Genomic DNA, 17566 nt, shown 5'->3' on the forward strand with positions numbered 1-17566 from the left:
ACAACATAATCCCCAAAACCGGGGGTTATGATCATTACTCCCTTGATCTTACTTATGCCATATATGCTATTATTGGGAACCATGGTGTTTTGTGGGGTAGAATTTTCTTTGACATAATGGCCTCCACTCATACGAAAGTCCTACCTTATGGGGTCATTCTCACCAAAATCTTCACTAACTTTTTCTTGTTGATCTATCTGGGGGAACATCTGTTAAGATCAAACCATTCTTTGATGCCTCTGCTCTAAATCATATGGGTATTTCCTCTACCCAATTTGCCTTGGATCATCTCCCTACTCCTGAACCCCCCACCTAGATCTCCAGAGCATGCAGGATCTCATGAGTCTTCTTCTTTTGACTCTTCATATAGACCTCCTCACCACTCCTATTCTGCTTCTTCTCGTATGCCTGATTCCATGGCTCGCCAGGAAGGAGTTTATGAGCGCTTGAGAGATCTTGAGTATAGGCAGGAGGAGATTCGTGATGATGTGATTAGCAGAGTTGATGGCTTGGAGCATCATCTTGGTTCTATCCTCCATTTGTTGTAGCCATCCACTCCCTCTCCGGGTCCAGGACCATCATCCTTGTTTGGTGGAAAATTTATAGTAAAAAAGACAATGAAAGAATCGTATTTGATTTTATTCTCTCTAACGGCTTAGAAAAAGAACGTTTACAACTCTTTCAATCTCAATTACAATTTTGACTTCCCGATTACAAAAGAGAAGAGAATTGATCTGAATTCTCCTCTTTGTTTAATTCTGGGTTCTTCACGATGGCGATGGAGTGCCTCTTTCGAATGCTCGCGTTGAATTTTCTCTCCGTTGACGATCCGAACGTCTTGTTTTACTAGAACATGGTCTTCTCCTCATGATTTGATGGTGTGGAGAAATTGTGTGGCAAGTTTTAAAGAACTTTTGATGAGTTGATAACTCTGAACGAGTTTAAAACTCTGAACGAGTTTAAAACTCTATGAAAGAGTTGATTTAACCAAAATTGGTTTGTAAGCCAAAGATAAAGAAAGCTCATGTTTCGGATCTCTAAAGCTCCAGCAATTCCCCTTAAAAGCCAGCCAAAGATCTCTTCTTTGCTGTCAAGTCCAAGGACGAAGGAAGGACCCGAACTCAGTTGAGTTTACTCCTATTTATAGGGGATTAAGGGTGTAACCGCCCCCTTAATTCTCTCCATAATGAGATTGAATGGGGTGTAACCGCCCCCTTAATCTGCTCCTAAATATGGCAGAAATCCCTCCAAATATGGGGGAAAATGATTCCTGAAACTGTTCAGCTCGTGTTTGAACGAGTCAAACGTCAAAAATGACGTTCTGGGCCCGAACTCTGCGTTTTAGACTTGAAATGTAAAGTTGGGCCTATTTTAGGCTAAAAATACAGTGTTCGCACAGCGTTGTAAATCTAAAATGTAGAGTTGGGACGTAAAGATGAACTCTGCATTTTGAGTCCACGAATTCTGTGTTTTTAATTGGAGCGCTGGGGATGGCCTCTGCGTTTTGACTCTAAAATGTGGGTATGACCTTTGCATTTTGATGTTGTAACACAGGGATGACCTCTGCGTTTTGATGGTGTAACGCAAGGATGACATCTGCGTTTTGATGGTGAAACACATGGATGACCTCTGCGTTTTGATGTGAAGAGACCATCAATTTGTGGTCTCTTTTGCTAGAGCGTTGCAAAGACCGTCATCTTATAATCTTCATCTTGGCTCCTTGAAAATATGAGAGTCGTCAGATTGTAACTTCCGATGTTGATTGTGAAGGATGTTGAACTAGAGCTTTCATCGGTTGTTGTGAAGGTCGTCAGATTATAACATTCATCGATCTACGTGAAAGTCTTCAAATTATAGCCTTGTGGAAACCGTCGAATTATAACTTCCATCATCAGTGTTTGATAGAGATTAGCTATCTGTTGCGATTTTTAGACAGCCTACAATCCTCTTGATGCAGATTTTCTACATTTTGGATTTTATGTACTACGTTTATGTTTTTTGAACATTTTGATGTAGTGTTTTTGTTCTGTTAAACACTATGTTTTGTATGACACTTGATTGTAGTTGTTTTAGTTGTTTAATTGTTTTGAACATATGAGAGTTTGCTGTAAACTCTGATTATGTTTATATATATATATCCATGTTCAGTTCCTTATGCTATTATGTGATTATATGTCAATGTATAGATGTGGTTGTGGTTATAAATATTCATTGTGCATTCTTTCTTAACAACCATTATCTATTCATATTGTGTGTGGCTAACCATTCTTTCAGGCTTTTAAATAGGGGGAGAATTCTCTATTTCTATATTTCTCACCTGTGCTTATATGTAGGGGGAGCTTTTAGCTCTCATTATGTCTTTTCCCATTTTTGATGTTGCCAAAGGGGGAGAAAAACATGAGGGTTTGTTTTATTGATTATTTTATTGATTTTTATTATGCATATTGGTAAATTGTTTATCATAATCAAAAAGGGGGAGATTGTTGGCATTCTTGTTTTGATGATGATTTAACAAATAATTTATAGCTAATATTAGTTTTAGTATTTTATTTTGTGTTGTTTATTATATACATTAAATTGAGCTAAATTGATATTGAAGCCTATGGAAATAAAGTCAATCAATCAAAGTCCAAGATTCAGAAGATTCATTCTTTGTATACTTAGTATAGGTTTATATAATGTGTGCAAATTCTACAAGCTCAAATATACACACACATTTCATTTTTGAATTTTTCTCAAATATAAGTGTCTTTATGCAATATATATTTTAAAATGATTTGGACTATACAAACATTACTATCATCTTCTATTAAGTCCATAAAAACATTAACACAAGTTTTCAGAACTTGATTTGAGCTAAATGTCAAAATCAACATGTTTAAAAACATGTATTTTTAGTGCTTTTGAATTTTTCTAAGATTTAACAAATGGTAAGAGAAAATTGAAAATTTCTTGTTCTAACATGTTTATATTCATATTTATAAACTTTTTAAATTTTACTTGATATTTTTAAAAGGGCTTTAAAACGCGTTTTCAAAAATCAATACAGGCTGAAAACCTGTTATCAGTCGACTGATGAAACTGTCTGCAATCTTCAAAAGTTTTAGTTTTTTATTGGTCAACTGATCAGTCGACTGATCATGATTTAGTCGACTGATAAGCTGTCATTTGCCTATAACGGTCAGCTCATCAATCGACTGATGCAACTCGTCAGTCGACTGATAAGCCCTAACGGCTATTTTTCCAGCATGTTGTATTTTTATCCTTTTGTTGATTTTTCTTGGTTGTTGGGCTTTGGTTTTTCATCTTATATATACCCCCTATTGTTTCACTTCTGAGATTATTCAAGAGGGTTTTAAAAAAGGAGTTTAAAGAGTTTTAAAGTTTGTTTAAGTTTCTTGTGTTTGTGTTTACAAAGAGGGAGCTTACAATTTCAATTGAGGAATTCATCATCAATCTTCTTCATCCTCTATTGTGTTTATAGAGAAGTTTTTTCTAACTCTTTTCTCTAGCAATTTTATTATTGATTTTTATATTCTTATTATTGCTAGTTTGCTAATTGAGTTAGTTTTCATTTGAACTCATTTTATCACACACATCCCTATTTTAGCTTTTAGTATTTCATACATTATATATTGGGTTCTGAGATTGTGATATTGTGAGAGTGAGCCTAAATTTGTGTTCTCATCTATTATAGAGAACAAATCTTGTAATTGAGCCTTATTGTGAGAGTATCACTTTGTAATACACATTTACACCGAGAGGAGTGTGTGGTGAGGACGTAGTCGATATCAAGAGGAGTGGTGTCAGTAGTAAAGCCTAGAGAGAGATAGTAAAGCCGAGCACTTGAGGGAGGCGATATGTGAGGACCAACACTTGAGGTTGTAGTTTGTGTATGTACATTGTGAGTGACTTGTAGAGTTTTCGGTGAACTAGAAAACCGAGTATGTAGAGAAGTTTCGACTTCCAAACCGGGTGTGTCGTGATAGTGGATTCTCTCCGGGAATGGGTAACGGAGACATAGGTCGGAAGGACCGAACTCCGTGATCATATTACTGTGTTTGATTTGCTCTTTGTGTCCACTATTTGTTTATATTGTTTCTTGTTTATTTTGCCACTTGCATAAATATCCTTGTTTTAATTCAATCGAATATTTATCTTGCTAGGATATATTTGTTAGTAATTTTTAATCGGCACTAATATCTAATAAGATTAGTAATAACCCTATTCACTCCACCTCTAGGGTGCTAACAATACCAAGTTCCTCCAAAAGTCCCTGAAGCCAAATAGCCTCATTCACAACCTCCGTTATCGCTATATACTCTGCTTCCATTATTGACAAAGCCACCATAGATTGTAAGATGTATCTTCAATACACTGACGCACGAGTCAAAGTGAACACATACCCTGTCGTAGACCGACGCTTCTTCAAATCCCCGGCATAATCTGAATCAACATAGTCAATGCACAACTGCCCACCTCTAGTGTCCCGTTCAAAAACTAAACCAAAATTGAGCGTACCTCGAATGTACCTCAAAATCCATCTCACAGCGTCCCAATGAACCACTCCTGGATCGTGCATGTATCGTGAAATCATGCTCACCGTATGTAATAAATCTGGCCTTGTACATACCATCACGTACATCAAGCTCTTAACCACGCTCGCATATGGAGTCTTCGACATCAACTCTATATCTTCAACTATCTTCGGTGAAAGATCAGCTGAAAGCTTCAAATGAGCTCCTAAAGGTATACTAACTGGCTTCGTATCCATGTTAATATTAAACCGTTGTAGAACTTTCTTCAAATAAGCCACCTGTGTCAGACAAATTCTGCCATTCTCTTTGTCTTTGCCGATCTCCATCCCTAAAAAGCACTTAGCCTCACCCAAATCTTTTATCTCAAACTCCTTTGAAAGCTATGCCTTTAACTCATCTATAGCAGACCTAGAAATAGAGGTAACCAATATGTCATCGACATAAAGTAATAAATAAATATACGCTCCTCCTTTCAACTTGCAAAAATACACGTAAGAATCAAACTGGCTCCGAGTGTACGAATGACTAATCATAAATCCATCGAATCGCATATACCACTATCAAGGAGACTGCTTCAAACCGTATAGCGATTTCTTCAACCTACAAACCAACTTTTCCTTTCCTACAACTCGGAATCCCAATGACTGAGTCATATATATTTCTTTATCAAGATCACCATGAAGAAATACCGTCTTCACATCCAACTGATCTAACTCTAATCCATACTGTGCCACCAAAGCTAGCAAAATCCGAATCGAATAGTGCTTTACCACTGGAGAGAAAATCTCTTTATAATCAATATCTTCCTCCTGTGCATAGCCCTTCGCAACCAACCTAGCCTTGAACCTCACTGGAGTACCTTCAATACCCTCCTTATTTGTGTATACCCACTTACAACCAATTACCTTCCGCCCCTTTGGAAGCTCAACAAGCCCTCATGTATCATTCTTGTGAAGAGACTCCATCTCTTCCTGTATAGCTACCAACCACGAATCAGCCTCCGAACTCTGCTCGGCCTCTCTAAATGTAGTAGGCACCAACTCATTGATACTCTTCACCGGAAGTGTATATGCAACTACTGTGTTGGTATACCGTGCTGGCATCCGTATGTCTCTTCTCTGTCTCTGAACCGTAATCGAATCTTGAACCTGAGTCGTCGGTCACTGATTTTGCACATCTGTACTCACATCCTCCTCGTCGTCGCCATGCTCACCTGGCGTAACCTCAGTCGACATTCTAATGGATACTATACCATCTGGATAATGTGGAACTACATCGATCTTCACCATCTGTGATATCTCCTCCGTCGGGTCGCTCTCCACCTGATGAGAGCTAGGAAGCTTCAAGATAGAAGCCTCATCGAACGTGACATCTCTACTCAGCATAATCTTCCTATCAACTAGATCACATAGCTTGTAATCCTTGACGTCACGCTTGAATCCTATAAATATAGTCTTCCTAGCTCGAGGTTCTAACTTATCATTCTTAACATGATAATATGCAAGACACCCAAATACATTAAGCTAGTCATAGTCGTGTGCTGGCTCTCACGACCACATCTCCATAGGGGTCTTCCCCTCAATCGTAAATAAAGGCAGCATGTTAATGAGGTAGCTTACATATGAAAGTGCCTCAGCCCAAAAGATCTTCTCTAAACCACTATGTGCCAACAAACATCGAATCTTCTCTAGCAAAGATCGATTTAACCTCTCTATCACCCCTATTCTATTGTGGTGTATAACTAACTGTGAAGTGTCTCTCTATGCCCTCGTCTCGACATAGCTGCTGAAAGGGGTCTGATGTGTACTCACCACCGTTGTCGGATCACAACATTTTGATTTTTCTCCTAGTTTACAGTTCCAACCTATTCTTCTACTCCACAAATATATCTAGGACTTCACTCTTCTTCGCCATGGTGTACACCCAACAATGTCTAGAATAGTCATCAACGAACGTGACGAACCAATATCGACCACTAAGTGATGCAGTCTTGATGGGACCCCAAACATCTGTGTGTATGTAATCCAGGATACCCCTCGTCCTATGAATGGCAGTCCTGAACTTCACATTTGTCTTCTTGCCAAGTACACAATGTTCACAGAACTCAACCTTTCCACTCTTGGCTCCCTTCAATACTCCCTGCTTGCACATCACCTGCAGTGACTTCTCTCCTGTGTGCCCCAACCTGTAGTGCTAAAGTCTGCTCATGTCTGTCTCTGAAATAGCTGAAACAACCTGGCCAATCTTGGTTCTCCCCTTCAGATAATAAAAGTTCCGACTGTGAACTCCCTTCATCACCACCAAAGATCCCTTAGTAATTTTTGCTACAGCATCCTCAAAGGTCACCTTGAATCCATTCGTCTCCAAAGCTCCAATTAAGATAAGATTTTTCTTCAACTGAGAAATAAATCTCACCTCTTTCAATTCACGGATTACTCCATCATGCATCCGAATTCTCATGGTACCTATCCTACAAATGTCATAGGATTGATCATTTCTCATAACAACAACACCCCCATCGAGTCTCTCAAAAGATGCAAACCAATCTCGCCTAGGGGTCACATGATAAGTAGAGTCAGAATCAAATATCCAAACTGATGCATCCAAGTGGTTCACCTCCGGAGTAATCAGTAGAAAAAAGCTCGAATCATCTGAATTATCGCCTCTCGCAACGTTCACCTCATTGACCTTCTGACCCTTTTTCTTGTCATTCTTCTTCTCCTTAAGCTTTGGACAGTCTCTCTTCCAATATCCCTGCTCCTTGCAGAATGCACATTGGTTCTTTGCTAACTGGTGATGGCCTCTAGACTTTGACATGCCGCTATTGCCACCTCTCGGATATGGGCTTCTACCTCTCGTCGCCAAGGCCTTTTCTGAAGTACTAGCACGTGAAGTCTCCTTGTCCTTCCTCCTCAAATCATGGTTCGTTAAAGTGTTAGTTACTTCACTATAGCTGATAGAAGATCTCTTATTCAACAAAGTAAGAACAAAGGTATTATACTCCTCATCCGGTAAGGAGTCCAAAAGAATAATAGTCTTGTACTCATCTGATATCTTCTCATCAACATTCGCCAAGTCCGATAACAACTTAGTGTAGTTGTTCACATGAACTATTAGTGAGGTGCCCCTGAACATCTGAAATCTGAAACCTATGTAGCAAGTGTAATCTGTTCTCAACACTCTTCGTAAGATACTTGTTGTTGAGAAATTCTCACATCTTCATTGCAGGCGTCACCCAAATCACATTATATTTCAGCTCATGTTTCGAACAAGACCTGATCACCCCACAAGCGTTCCTATTTATCTTTTCCCATACCGACTCTTCATATTTAGGTGATCTCTCTTGGACCATGATGGTCTCCTCCAAATTTTGAGTATTGAGCGCATCCTGAACATCGCTCATCCACAATCCAAAATTGATCTTGCCGTCATATTTAACCACACTAATTTTAGTGTTCTGAAAACCAACTTGAACTGTACCCGCCATCTTGCTGCTTTCACCAACTTCTTCACCCATATTCACAAACTCCAAATTGTAGAGAAAAATTCAAACTTAATAGAATTTAGAAGTTACCCAACTGAACCCTAGAACAGATTCCAAATAAATCTCCTAACCATACGAGGAAAGCGAAATCTTCAACGACAACCCCAAACACTATCTCCACCGAAGCCTAGAACTCCAAGAACCAAGCTTCCATGACGAATCTTCCTCCACCTAATGTCAAAACTCTAGATCTGAAATCTGGACTCTGATACTAATTGTTGCGCGCCTATGCGGAAGCGTGCTCACATACCGAACGAGTCCGTGAGCCACGGGAGAAGAAAACCAAACCAAACACGAGCACAATTCAATCCAATTTATGACAAATCAAACCAAACACAGAGATATATGAGGTTCATCAATTTGCCTACGTCCACGGGGAGAGGATGTGAAGATTCTACTAAATCAAGGAGAGTACAAATGGTTACAATCTCACAAAATCACTCAAATAAACCCTAAACCAAATCTCTCTCCTTGCTCACAAGTTCTCCCTCTCAATATGCTCAGTACAATCTCAAATCTCTGATTATAAACCCTAGAAAATCGTGTTTTAATATATATCAAAACATAAACCCAAAGCGAATAGGAAACCGAAACTCAGGCCCAGCTCGACTCGCGGTCGACTACAGAGACACGTGCGGTCGACTGGATCCAACGACAGAAACCAATAATCACTATAGGGTTTGGCCGGTCAACCGGACCTGACACTGCGGTCGACCGCCAAAAGTCCAGAGACATCCCAGGTTACGTGCACGTTTTCGGTCGATCGCACATGATGCTGCAGTCGACCGGACATCGCCAAAATCTGTCCGTTCATTATTTCTTGTATTCTCTTCAATTATTCATGGAGTTATATAGATGATCAAATTTATAATATGATTTTTACATATAACTATTTATAAAAACTTCAACGATAATTTTTTCACCACATGAGTTTTCAAACCAATGAATCAAAAAATTACACCAATTAGCAAGTTTTATCAATTTTAGATAATAGAGTCAGAAAAGATTTATATCTGTGAAATATCTGATAAAGGTTAAATTCATCATTTACAAGAACAAAAGCAAAAAAAAAAAAGAACATTTTTCTAAGGTTAAAAAAAGTCAATTCAGCTTGAACAGTGGATAAAGGCTTTAAAAAGATTTACTGTAGTAAGAATAATCATTTTAAGATTTTGTTTTTAAGTTAGAAGTAGTAGATAGATATCTTACTCTGACTTTTTTCCCCACTTTGACATCTCAAATTTATTTCTGTCAAATGATGTTAACAGCATTGGTGATGTGAGTTCAATGATTAAAGTGTTCTTTATTGTTGACGTTGTCATTGTTATTCTTGCGCTGTAGAGATAATGTTGTCGAAAAAACTATCATATACATATGAAACTATTATTAGAACATTCAAACGGAACAAACTTAGGTACACTAATACTAAATTTTGGGTGTCTTAGTTGACTGTAATTAGTAGAAAGCGGTGTATGTTCCAGTTTCATTGTAACCAAAAAAGTTTTCACATCAACGTTCGTAAAAATTTGATGTGGAAAATGAATTTTCTAATTTATTTTTTGTTATTTTTTGGATTGATTAATTTATTAAAAGAAACCGCTAACAATAACAACCTTCTCTCGTGGAACATGGAAAATGCATTATTAGCAAATAACAATAGTTGGAAGAGGACGGAATCCTCTCACCTTTGCGTACAAGCAAAGCTTCCAACATTAATCTGGCCAAAATCATCATTAAAATATTTAACAGTGTTCTCAATTTTCATTATCGCTAAGACTTCTTTCTTATTTTTCCATCTTTTGAAACTTTGGAGTATAACCCCTTTATTATACCTTTCATAGCATTTATCATTTATTATACTTTAACTCAAATTGGGATTGGTCCACCGATCTGCATAGCATCTGACCTGGTCTAACAAATTCGGCCTAGTATTCCGGCCCACACGATTTCACCTGTTCAACAAACTCACATATTTTTTATTTATTTATTTTTTCTTTCTATGAAAACAAAAAATAAAAAACAAATTATTTTTCAGTGCCATGAGAATTCCTGAACTTATACGGTGAGGTTTATTTCTTTCTATAATTTATCTCCAGAATGGATTTTCCAGTCATCCATGATCCATCAGAGCATTTATTTTTCTTTCTATAATTTATGGTAGATAACATGTGAGCAAGTAATGTTCACCAACAAATATGTTATTTTTATTCTTGTTGTTTGATAAACTACCAAACTGGAATAGATTCGGAGCCCACCAAAGATTTTGACTCCTATTTTTTGAACCCTATATTCTAGTTTTCCTCACAAATCTCCCTTTTGTTTCGGCATTTTAAATCAAATTAAATTCTTAATATTTTAAATTTCAATTTAAATGCACATATGAAAAATTTTGAATCTGAATTATTCTAATATCACGTCAAATGTTTCTTCCATTATCAGAAATCTCATCTGCTGATGATAAATTATTATTAAATTTATTAAATTATTATGAAAATTAGTATCAATGTTTCAATGTATCTTTTATGACCGTATACAAAAGTTAAGAGCACTCTCTTGAACACATAAAAAAGATAAATAAAAATAAACAAAATTAAAATGATAGTCCACCCTTACTAATTCCTCCTAATTCATGGTTCGCTAGGTGTGTTTGGTTCACCCTAAATTATTAGAAACATTGTGTTTTTTTTAGGATTTGGAATAAAAAGTAGGTTTTTTGCCATTTTAGGATTCCAAAAGTTGGGTTTGTTTCAAAAAAAATTTCAAGAAAAGATTTCTTAAAAAGCCTCTAAACAGTGACTTTTTTGGACAGCACATTTCCTATCTTTTGGCTAGGAAATGTGCTAGAAAGCTGACAAACCCGCTGACAACTCATCAATTTTCCTCTCACAACTCTACTTATTATTTAGAAATGAAACAAACTTGAGTTTTAGATATGCTTTCCTACTCTTTACTTTATCATTCCATACCAAACACAAGTTTTGAATTCCTTAAATATCCTAAAAAAAATTTTTTAATATGGTTTCTTGTGGGAGAATTCATTTCCATAAAACATTTTATGTAAATGAACCAAACAGCTCCTAATTATCTACTCCGTCCATGATAATTTCCAGTCTAATGTGGGTCCCCCTTCTACTTTCATATATTGGTAACCTGGGAGGTGCTCTAGCCTTTATCGTCCGGATTACAGTAAACAAACTTTGCCTACGTGAATGATAAAGTAAGCTACAATAAACCATCAAATAAGATTAATTTATTGATGGTTGATCCCATAAGCTGTAATTATTTCATTTTCTCTAAAAAAAATTATTAAAGCACCCCCTAAACTGATAAAGCGCCCATTTTTATTACCAAACACCTTAAGCACCAGCATCTTCGGCTCAACCATTTCGTACTGACCTCTGCCTCTCTCTCTCTCTCCCCCCCTCTCCCCCCTCTCTCTCTCTATCTGCTCTAAAATTCGTGCCCATTTTGGAAAATTTTCACTAGATCTTAGTTTACACTGTAAGTATATCTTCAATCTTGCTCTTTGAGTTACTATTTTATTCTAAACTTTGAATTTTATTTCCCCTTATAAATTGTGATTTCCCACGCTTTGTGTGCTCTGAATTTGTTTATTCACTGATTTTTGTTCAGAATCTTTGAATTTTTTCCCCTGATTCCGTCCGACCCATTAAGCAGAACTATCATCTGAAGTGATTCTGTTCATTTCTGCTTGCTAAAGTTGAGATTTTGGCGTCTGGGTTCAGAGATTATAGCTGAAATTGGTCTCCATGTTTAATTTTTGGTGTTGTTTTTCAAGAGGTTAATGCTGTAAATGATTTATTTGAATCTGGGTGTCAAAGAATTATGAGGAAAAATGGGGGAAACCACTCAGGGAGACCATTTAGTGACAAAAGATGGCTCCTCCCCTTCTTTGCTAGCTTAATGGTATCTCTAACCCTCTTCTTAGCCACAGTTTTTGGGCTTTTCTCACCTCAGTCCAATGGAGATTCATTGTCGTTGGATATAATTTCATTCACTGGTTTGGATGATTCTGATGGGTATGCATTGGATTCAAACCCTATGAAGTCTTTGGATGAGAATCCAGTTTTGGAATCGGAGCCGCCGAGGATAGCTTATCTTATCACCGGAACAAAGGGGGACAGCTTGAGAATGAGAAGAACATTGCAGGCTATATACCATCCGAGAAATCAGTATATTTTGCATTTAGATTTGGAAGCACCGCCGAGAGAGAGGATTGATTTGGCTATGTATGTTAGGAGTGATCCGGTGTTTAGCGAGATGGAGAATGTGAGGGTGATTGCAAAGGCGAATTTGGTTACGTACAAGGGGCCGACTATGATTGCTTGTACTCTTCATGCTATTGCAATTTTGTTGAAGGAGAGTGCAAAGTGGGATTGGTTTATAAATCTGAGCGCTTCGGATTATCCTCTTATGACACAAGATGGTGCGTACTTATCTCAAACTTTTAATTTTATTTTTCTGCCCTTTAAGCTATTATAGATCCGTTAATTACATGTCAATGTCCTGTGTCTTATTTTCATCCAACGTTAGATATGTGGCTCTTACTAATACTGTTATACTAGGACTTCAGCTTTTGAGATTTCAGGTATATGATGTTCTTGTCAAAAATTTTCGGACTTTTAGGGGTTGTTTGGTTCGCTATTATAAGTGGTGGAAAACTTAGAAAACCCCTCCACGTCAGATTTTTAGCCCTCCACGTCAGCTTTTTTGTTTCCGTCCATTTCTTTATGCCGCTTTGGTTCGCTCGAATGGAAGAGGGAAAACTCTGCTGAAATCGCCGCCAACTAAGATTTTTTTCCCTCTCCGGTTTCCTTCCCCAACCAAGTGAAATTGATGAAAACTCTGCCACGTCAGATTTTTTTCCTTCTCTGCTTTGTTTACAAAAGTTTTTCTTTTTTTTTCTATGCGAACCAAACACAAGAAAAATAAATACATTGGTTTCCCACCATTTTTTATGTGCGAACCAAAGCAAAACAATCTATTTCTTGAAAAAGTTTGGAAAACTCAAAACTTGTGTTTTTTACATGGAATTGTATTTCTCTATATCAAGGAAACGAACCAAACAGCCCCTTACAGGATTAGTATCTAAGAATGCAAATGCTGTTAAATTTGAAACAGAATATGTTTGCATCCAAATTTCTGTTCTAACAGAAACATGGTCCTATTTTGTCCTGTTTAAGTAGAGATACTTGTTAATTTTCAGTTTTCACTATGTGAATCTCATGCCCTAATATGGATACTAGTTGAGAGAGTTAAAGAGGATGAAGATCTTTTGTTATTTCTAATAGCATTTCTGAATGGTCACTGGAAGGGTTATGAATCACTTAACTCGAACAAAGTTAAAACAATAGTGGAACATATTGAAGAATGCAATTTCATTATTATTGTTCTTTCCAATTAGCCTGATATGCGGTGTGCAGATGCCAGACTTACATTGTGCAAGTACCAAAATTGTATTGATTTCTTGATTTAGATATATCTCCCAAAACAACAGAGAAAGCAATACAAAAAAAACCACCATCTCTGCACCCATAGACCCACCACATGCACACTCACAAGAATCCCTTCCGTAACTCATAGAGCAAATGAAAGAAACAAAGGAAGTAAAAGCCTACAAACAAGAAATATTTTTCTCTGCAAAGAATCTGATAAAAGCAGCATGGTTTGAGCTGCAAAACATGATATCCTTTTATAAGTACCATTTTCTGAAAACATACCAAATGCACATGTGCTGGGTTCATGTTCTGCGTTTGGTTAACAATCACCGAAATAGTACTTAACAACGTACTTTTTAAACTAGTTGGCGTGCATATAAAAAAATTTGTGGAATCATGAAGTGTTGATATACATATTGTCATATCATTGTGTTCAAGTCCTAACAGATAACCTTTTGAATCAAAGTTGGTATCCGGAATCCCCACACATCATCAAAACTTTTCTTCAACTCAAGGATAAAGTGTTATGTAGGTTGGATCACATTGAAAACACGTAGTCAACCATCTGGCTGGAAGACTTATGGGTTGGCAACATTGTTAACAGTTTATATTCCACATCAGAAAATAAGTGGAAATTTGTAGGGCTAATGTATGTGATTCTGCCTAGAGCCTCCGATTCAAGGTTTGACTGGTAATTACTTTTTTTATTCATAAATTTTCAGCAACTGACATGGTGGTCTCCTATAGTCCATCTAGACGCTTAGGCTGCTTTACTTGGTTCTGTGCCTTAATATCCACCTAAACAGACTCCACTAGCCTAGATGGATTCGATGTGGTCAAATGTTCTCAATCAGTTACTTGTATAGATGGTGATCTTGATCAATTTAATTGTACTATAACCTAAGTTACCCCGACACCTCTTGAGTTACCATACTCGTGTCCGACTCTTTCTGACCTGTGTCCGACTTCGACACTTCTTGAATATTCGCATACATTTATCAGATGTGTACTCAATAGTCTAATATATGTTTAATTTTTAAATCACACATCATACACTTCTTGGAGTAATACCTTACACTCACATCCACTTTTTGTGACTCGTTGAACAAGGGTTGGGTTTGTTTCAAGCTATGCCCACTGCCCAGTTCAGAAATATGATGTTAAAGGATTGTTTAGGCCAGTGATTTTAAAGGCGATTCAAGGCGCGCGCCTCAGGCGCGAAGCGCTTCGACGCAGTGGCACAGCGCCCCGCAGCAGATGCGGGGCGCTACGCTTGCGTCGGGCGCACGTCTGGGGAGCGCCCCGCATCGCCTGCCGCCTTCGACCATGCGCGCGCTTGAGAAAAAAGGGCAGAATCGCAATATTATTCAGGCGGTTATTGGGTATACCCGCTTCTCACTTAAACCCGATAAGAGATGTTAGGGTTCTTCGCTGCTTCTTCCACTATTTCTCCCGATCTCCTTGCGTTCTCCACTCGGCAGCAGCAAGCAGCAAAGGCGAGCGGGAACGGGCGACGGGCGACGACGAGCGGCAATCGATGGTGACGGCGAGCGGCGACGACGACGAACAGGTGTGTTCTTCTCCTTTCTCTTTGTTTTATTTTGTTTTCCTGTTTTTTCTCTTAAGCGATGTTTTTATGATCCTTCTTTCCTTTTTTTTTCTTTTCGTTTTGTCTTCTCTTCAGCTTTTATTTTTTTCTCTTAAGCGATGTTTTCCTTTTATTTCCTCTTAAGCGACTCGACAGCTTTTGTTTCCTTTTTTTTCCACTCGACAGGTTTTTTTTTTCTTCAGGTGCGTTCTTTTCTTTTTTTTCCCTTCACTCGACAGATTGAAAAGCAGGTTTTTTTCTCTTTGTTTTATTTTTTTTTTCTCTTAAGCGATGTTTTTTTTCTCTTCAGATTTTTTTTTCTTTTCTTTTCTTTTTTCTCCACTCGACAGCTTTTATTTTGTTTTCCTTTTTTTTCCCCTTTTTTAAGTGTAAACAGTTAAGAGTGAGTTGTTATTTGTTTGTCCTTAATTAAGTTCTTGATTGTTAATTGTTAACCGAGAAATTAATGAGATTTTTATCTTGAGTCTTGACTGTTAATTGTTAAGAGAGAGGAACTTGAGTAATTAGTTATAGACTTAAAAAGAGATGGAGAGATTTAATGTTAACTAACTTACTCTTCCTAGCTCTTAGTTCTTGATTAAATTTTATTATTATTATCGCTCTTGACTGTTAACTGTTTTTTTCTTTGGCTTAATATGAGTCATGATATTATGAACTAGTGCTATTATTTGATTTCGTGTGCGAGACTGAGTATTGATTCTTGCTTGCTATTTGAGCTAGGTGGAGTGCTATTAGTTGAAACTTGATTCACCATTTGTAACTTGTAAAGAGGAAAATAAAATTTAGCAATATAGTTGTTAGTGATGCAATATACTAGTATGAAAGTTAGAATAATTTGCATGATTGAATGAAAATTAACGTACAAGTTTAATACTTTAATTCACTAAATCTATATACTATATTATTTATCTTGAGTCCTTCACATTTTCTATTTGAAATTTTAAAAATTTATTTTTTCCATGCATCTTGTATATCTTCAAAATTTTGGTCTAGAGTGCGCCTCGCTTCGCTCGGGCGCGCGCATCGCATTGCGCCTTGCGCATGTGCGCGTAAACTGACTTTCGCTCGGGCGCGCGCATCGCATTGCGCCTTGCGCATGTGCGCGTAAACTGACTTTGCGCCCCGCATTGCGCCTCGCGCATTGAAAACACTGGCTTGCGCATGTGCGCGTAAACTGACTTTGCGCCCCGCATTGCGCCTCGCGCATTGAAAACACTGGTTTAGGCATCTAGGTCAAAAACGAGTGTTTTTTCAGTTTGTAATCTATGTAATAAAAGAAACTAAATATATTATAGGAATATTAGTTCTCATAACATTTGAATAAAAAACAATATTGATCTCATAAAAATTATTAATTTCAATATATAAATAGTTGTGTACTCGTATCCTACCTTCTACAAATTTGTCTGTGTCCCTTATCCGCACCCGTAGTTGCACTTGTATTAGTGCAACATAGGCTGTAATTGTCACATTCATCATGCCACTATATATTAGAAACTAATCCATATTGTATAGCACATGTCTGGAAATATCACCTTTAATCAAACCTCAATTTCTTTTTCAGCATTTTTCATTTTGAGCTGCAAACTCTTTCTTAAGATTTTAAGATGATCATACGATTCTCCTCATAGATATGAGATGAAGACTAGTTGCTGATTAAGATGTTATTTCTAATCATCTTGCTGCGGAAGATCTTTTTATGTCTCTCTAGTGATGAACCTTAGCATTTGTAATGAAATAAGAACCTGAGGATATGTCAGCAAACTTCAGAAGTTTGCTGGTCTTATATTCCCACGATTAAGAAGTTGTTATTAGTATATATTTTGATCTTTTTATACATTAAGAAGACGAAATTTATTCAACCTTCAGTAGAAAACAACTAAAACCAAAGTCCCAAGAGAATGACCACACAAAGTCATCAAACCTTGATATGTATATTATGGTTCATCATAGCTGGTGTTTTGGAATTTTGAGCACTTTGAACTGTTAGTTAGTGTAAAGTGTTGTATTTGTATATTGTAGTATTCAGCTTAGAGGGGATACCAAATATTGCTTGCTAAAGCTCAACTTCTACATTAATATGTTTCAAGCATTATCTTCCTAATATAGCTATTTTTTATCTTTCTTCACTTAAATCATATTCTGATGTCCTCTGCAGATATACTTCATGTTTTCTCTTCACTACCTAGGGATCTTAATTTCATCGAACACACTCAGAGTACTGGGTGGAAAGTGTAAGCTACACAAAATACTGCTCCAATTACAGTTTTATTGAATTTCTTACTTATATTTTTGTTTGGAAATAACTCAGAAACCAGAGGGCAAAGCCGATAATTGTTGATCCTGGTCTTTATTTGTCAAAAAAGTTTGATCTTTCCATAACTGGTGAACGTCGGGAACTACCAACATCATTCAA

General features: G+C 37.2%; 1 protein-coding gene across 1 annotated transcript in view; it reads left to right on the forward strand.

The window, feature by feature from the left end:
* The window catches only part of LOC109819945 (beta-glucuronosyltransferase GlcAT14B-like), a 7996-nt gene continuing 1868 nt past the window's right edge, over nt 11439–17566 (forward strand). The window contains exons 1-4 of the mRNA XM_020385943.1: nt 11439–11583; nt 11716–12529; nt 17309–17384; nt 17462–17566. The exon at nt 17462–17566 is cut by the window's right edge and continues 2 nt beyond it. Coding sequence (XP_020241532.1) covers nt 11929–12529; nt 17309–17384; nt 17462–17566 — 782 coding nt within the window. The 5' untranslated portion in view covers nt 11439–11583; nt 11716–11928. The remainder of the gene's footprint in view (nt 11584–11715; nt 12530–17308; nt 17385–17461) is intronic.

The sequence above is a fragment of the Asparagus officinalis genome, chromosome 8 (assembly GCF_001876935.1).
Source record: "Asparagus officinalis chromosome 8, Aspof.V1, whole genome shotgun sequence".
Taxonomy (NCBI): domain Eukaryota; kingdom Viridiplantae; phylum Streptophyta; class Magnoliopsida; order Asparagales; family Asparagaceae; genus Asparagus; species Asparagus officinalis.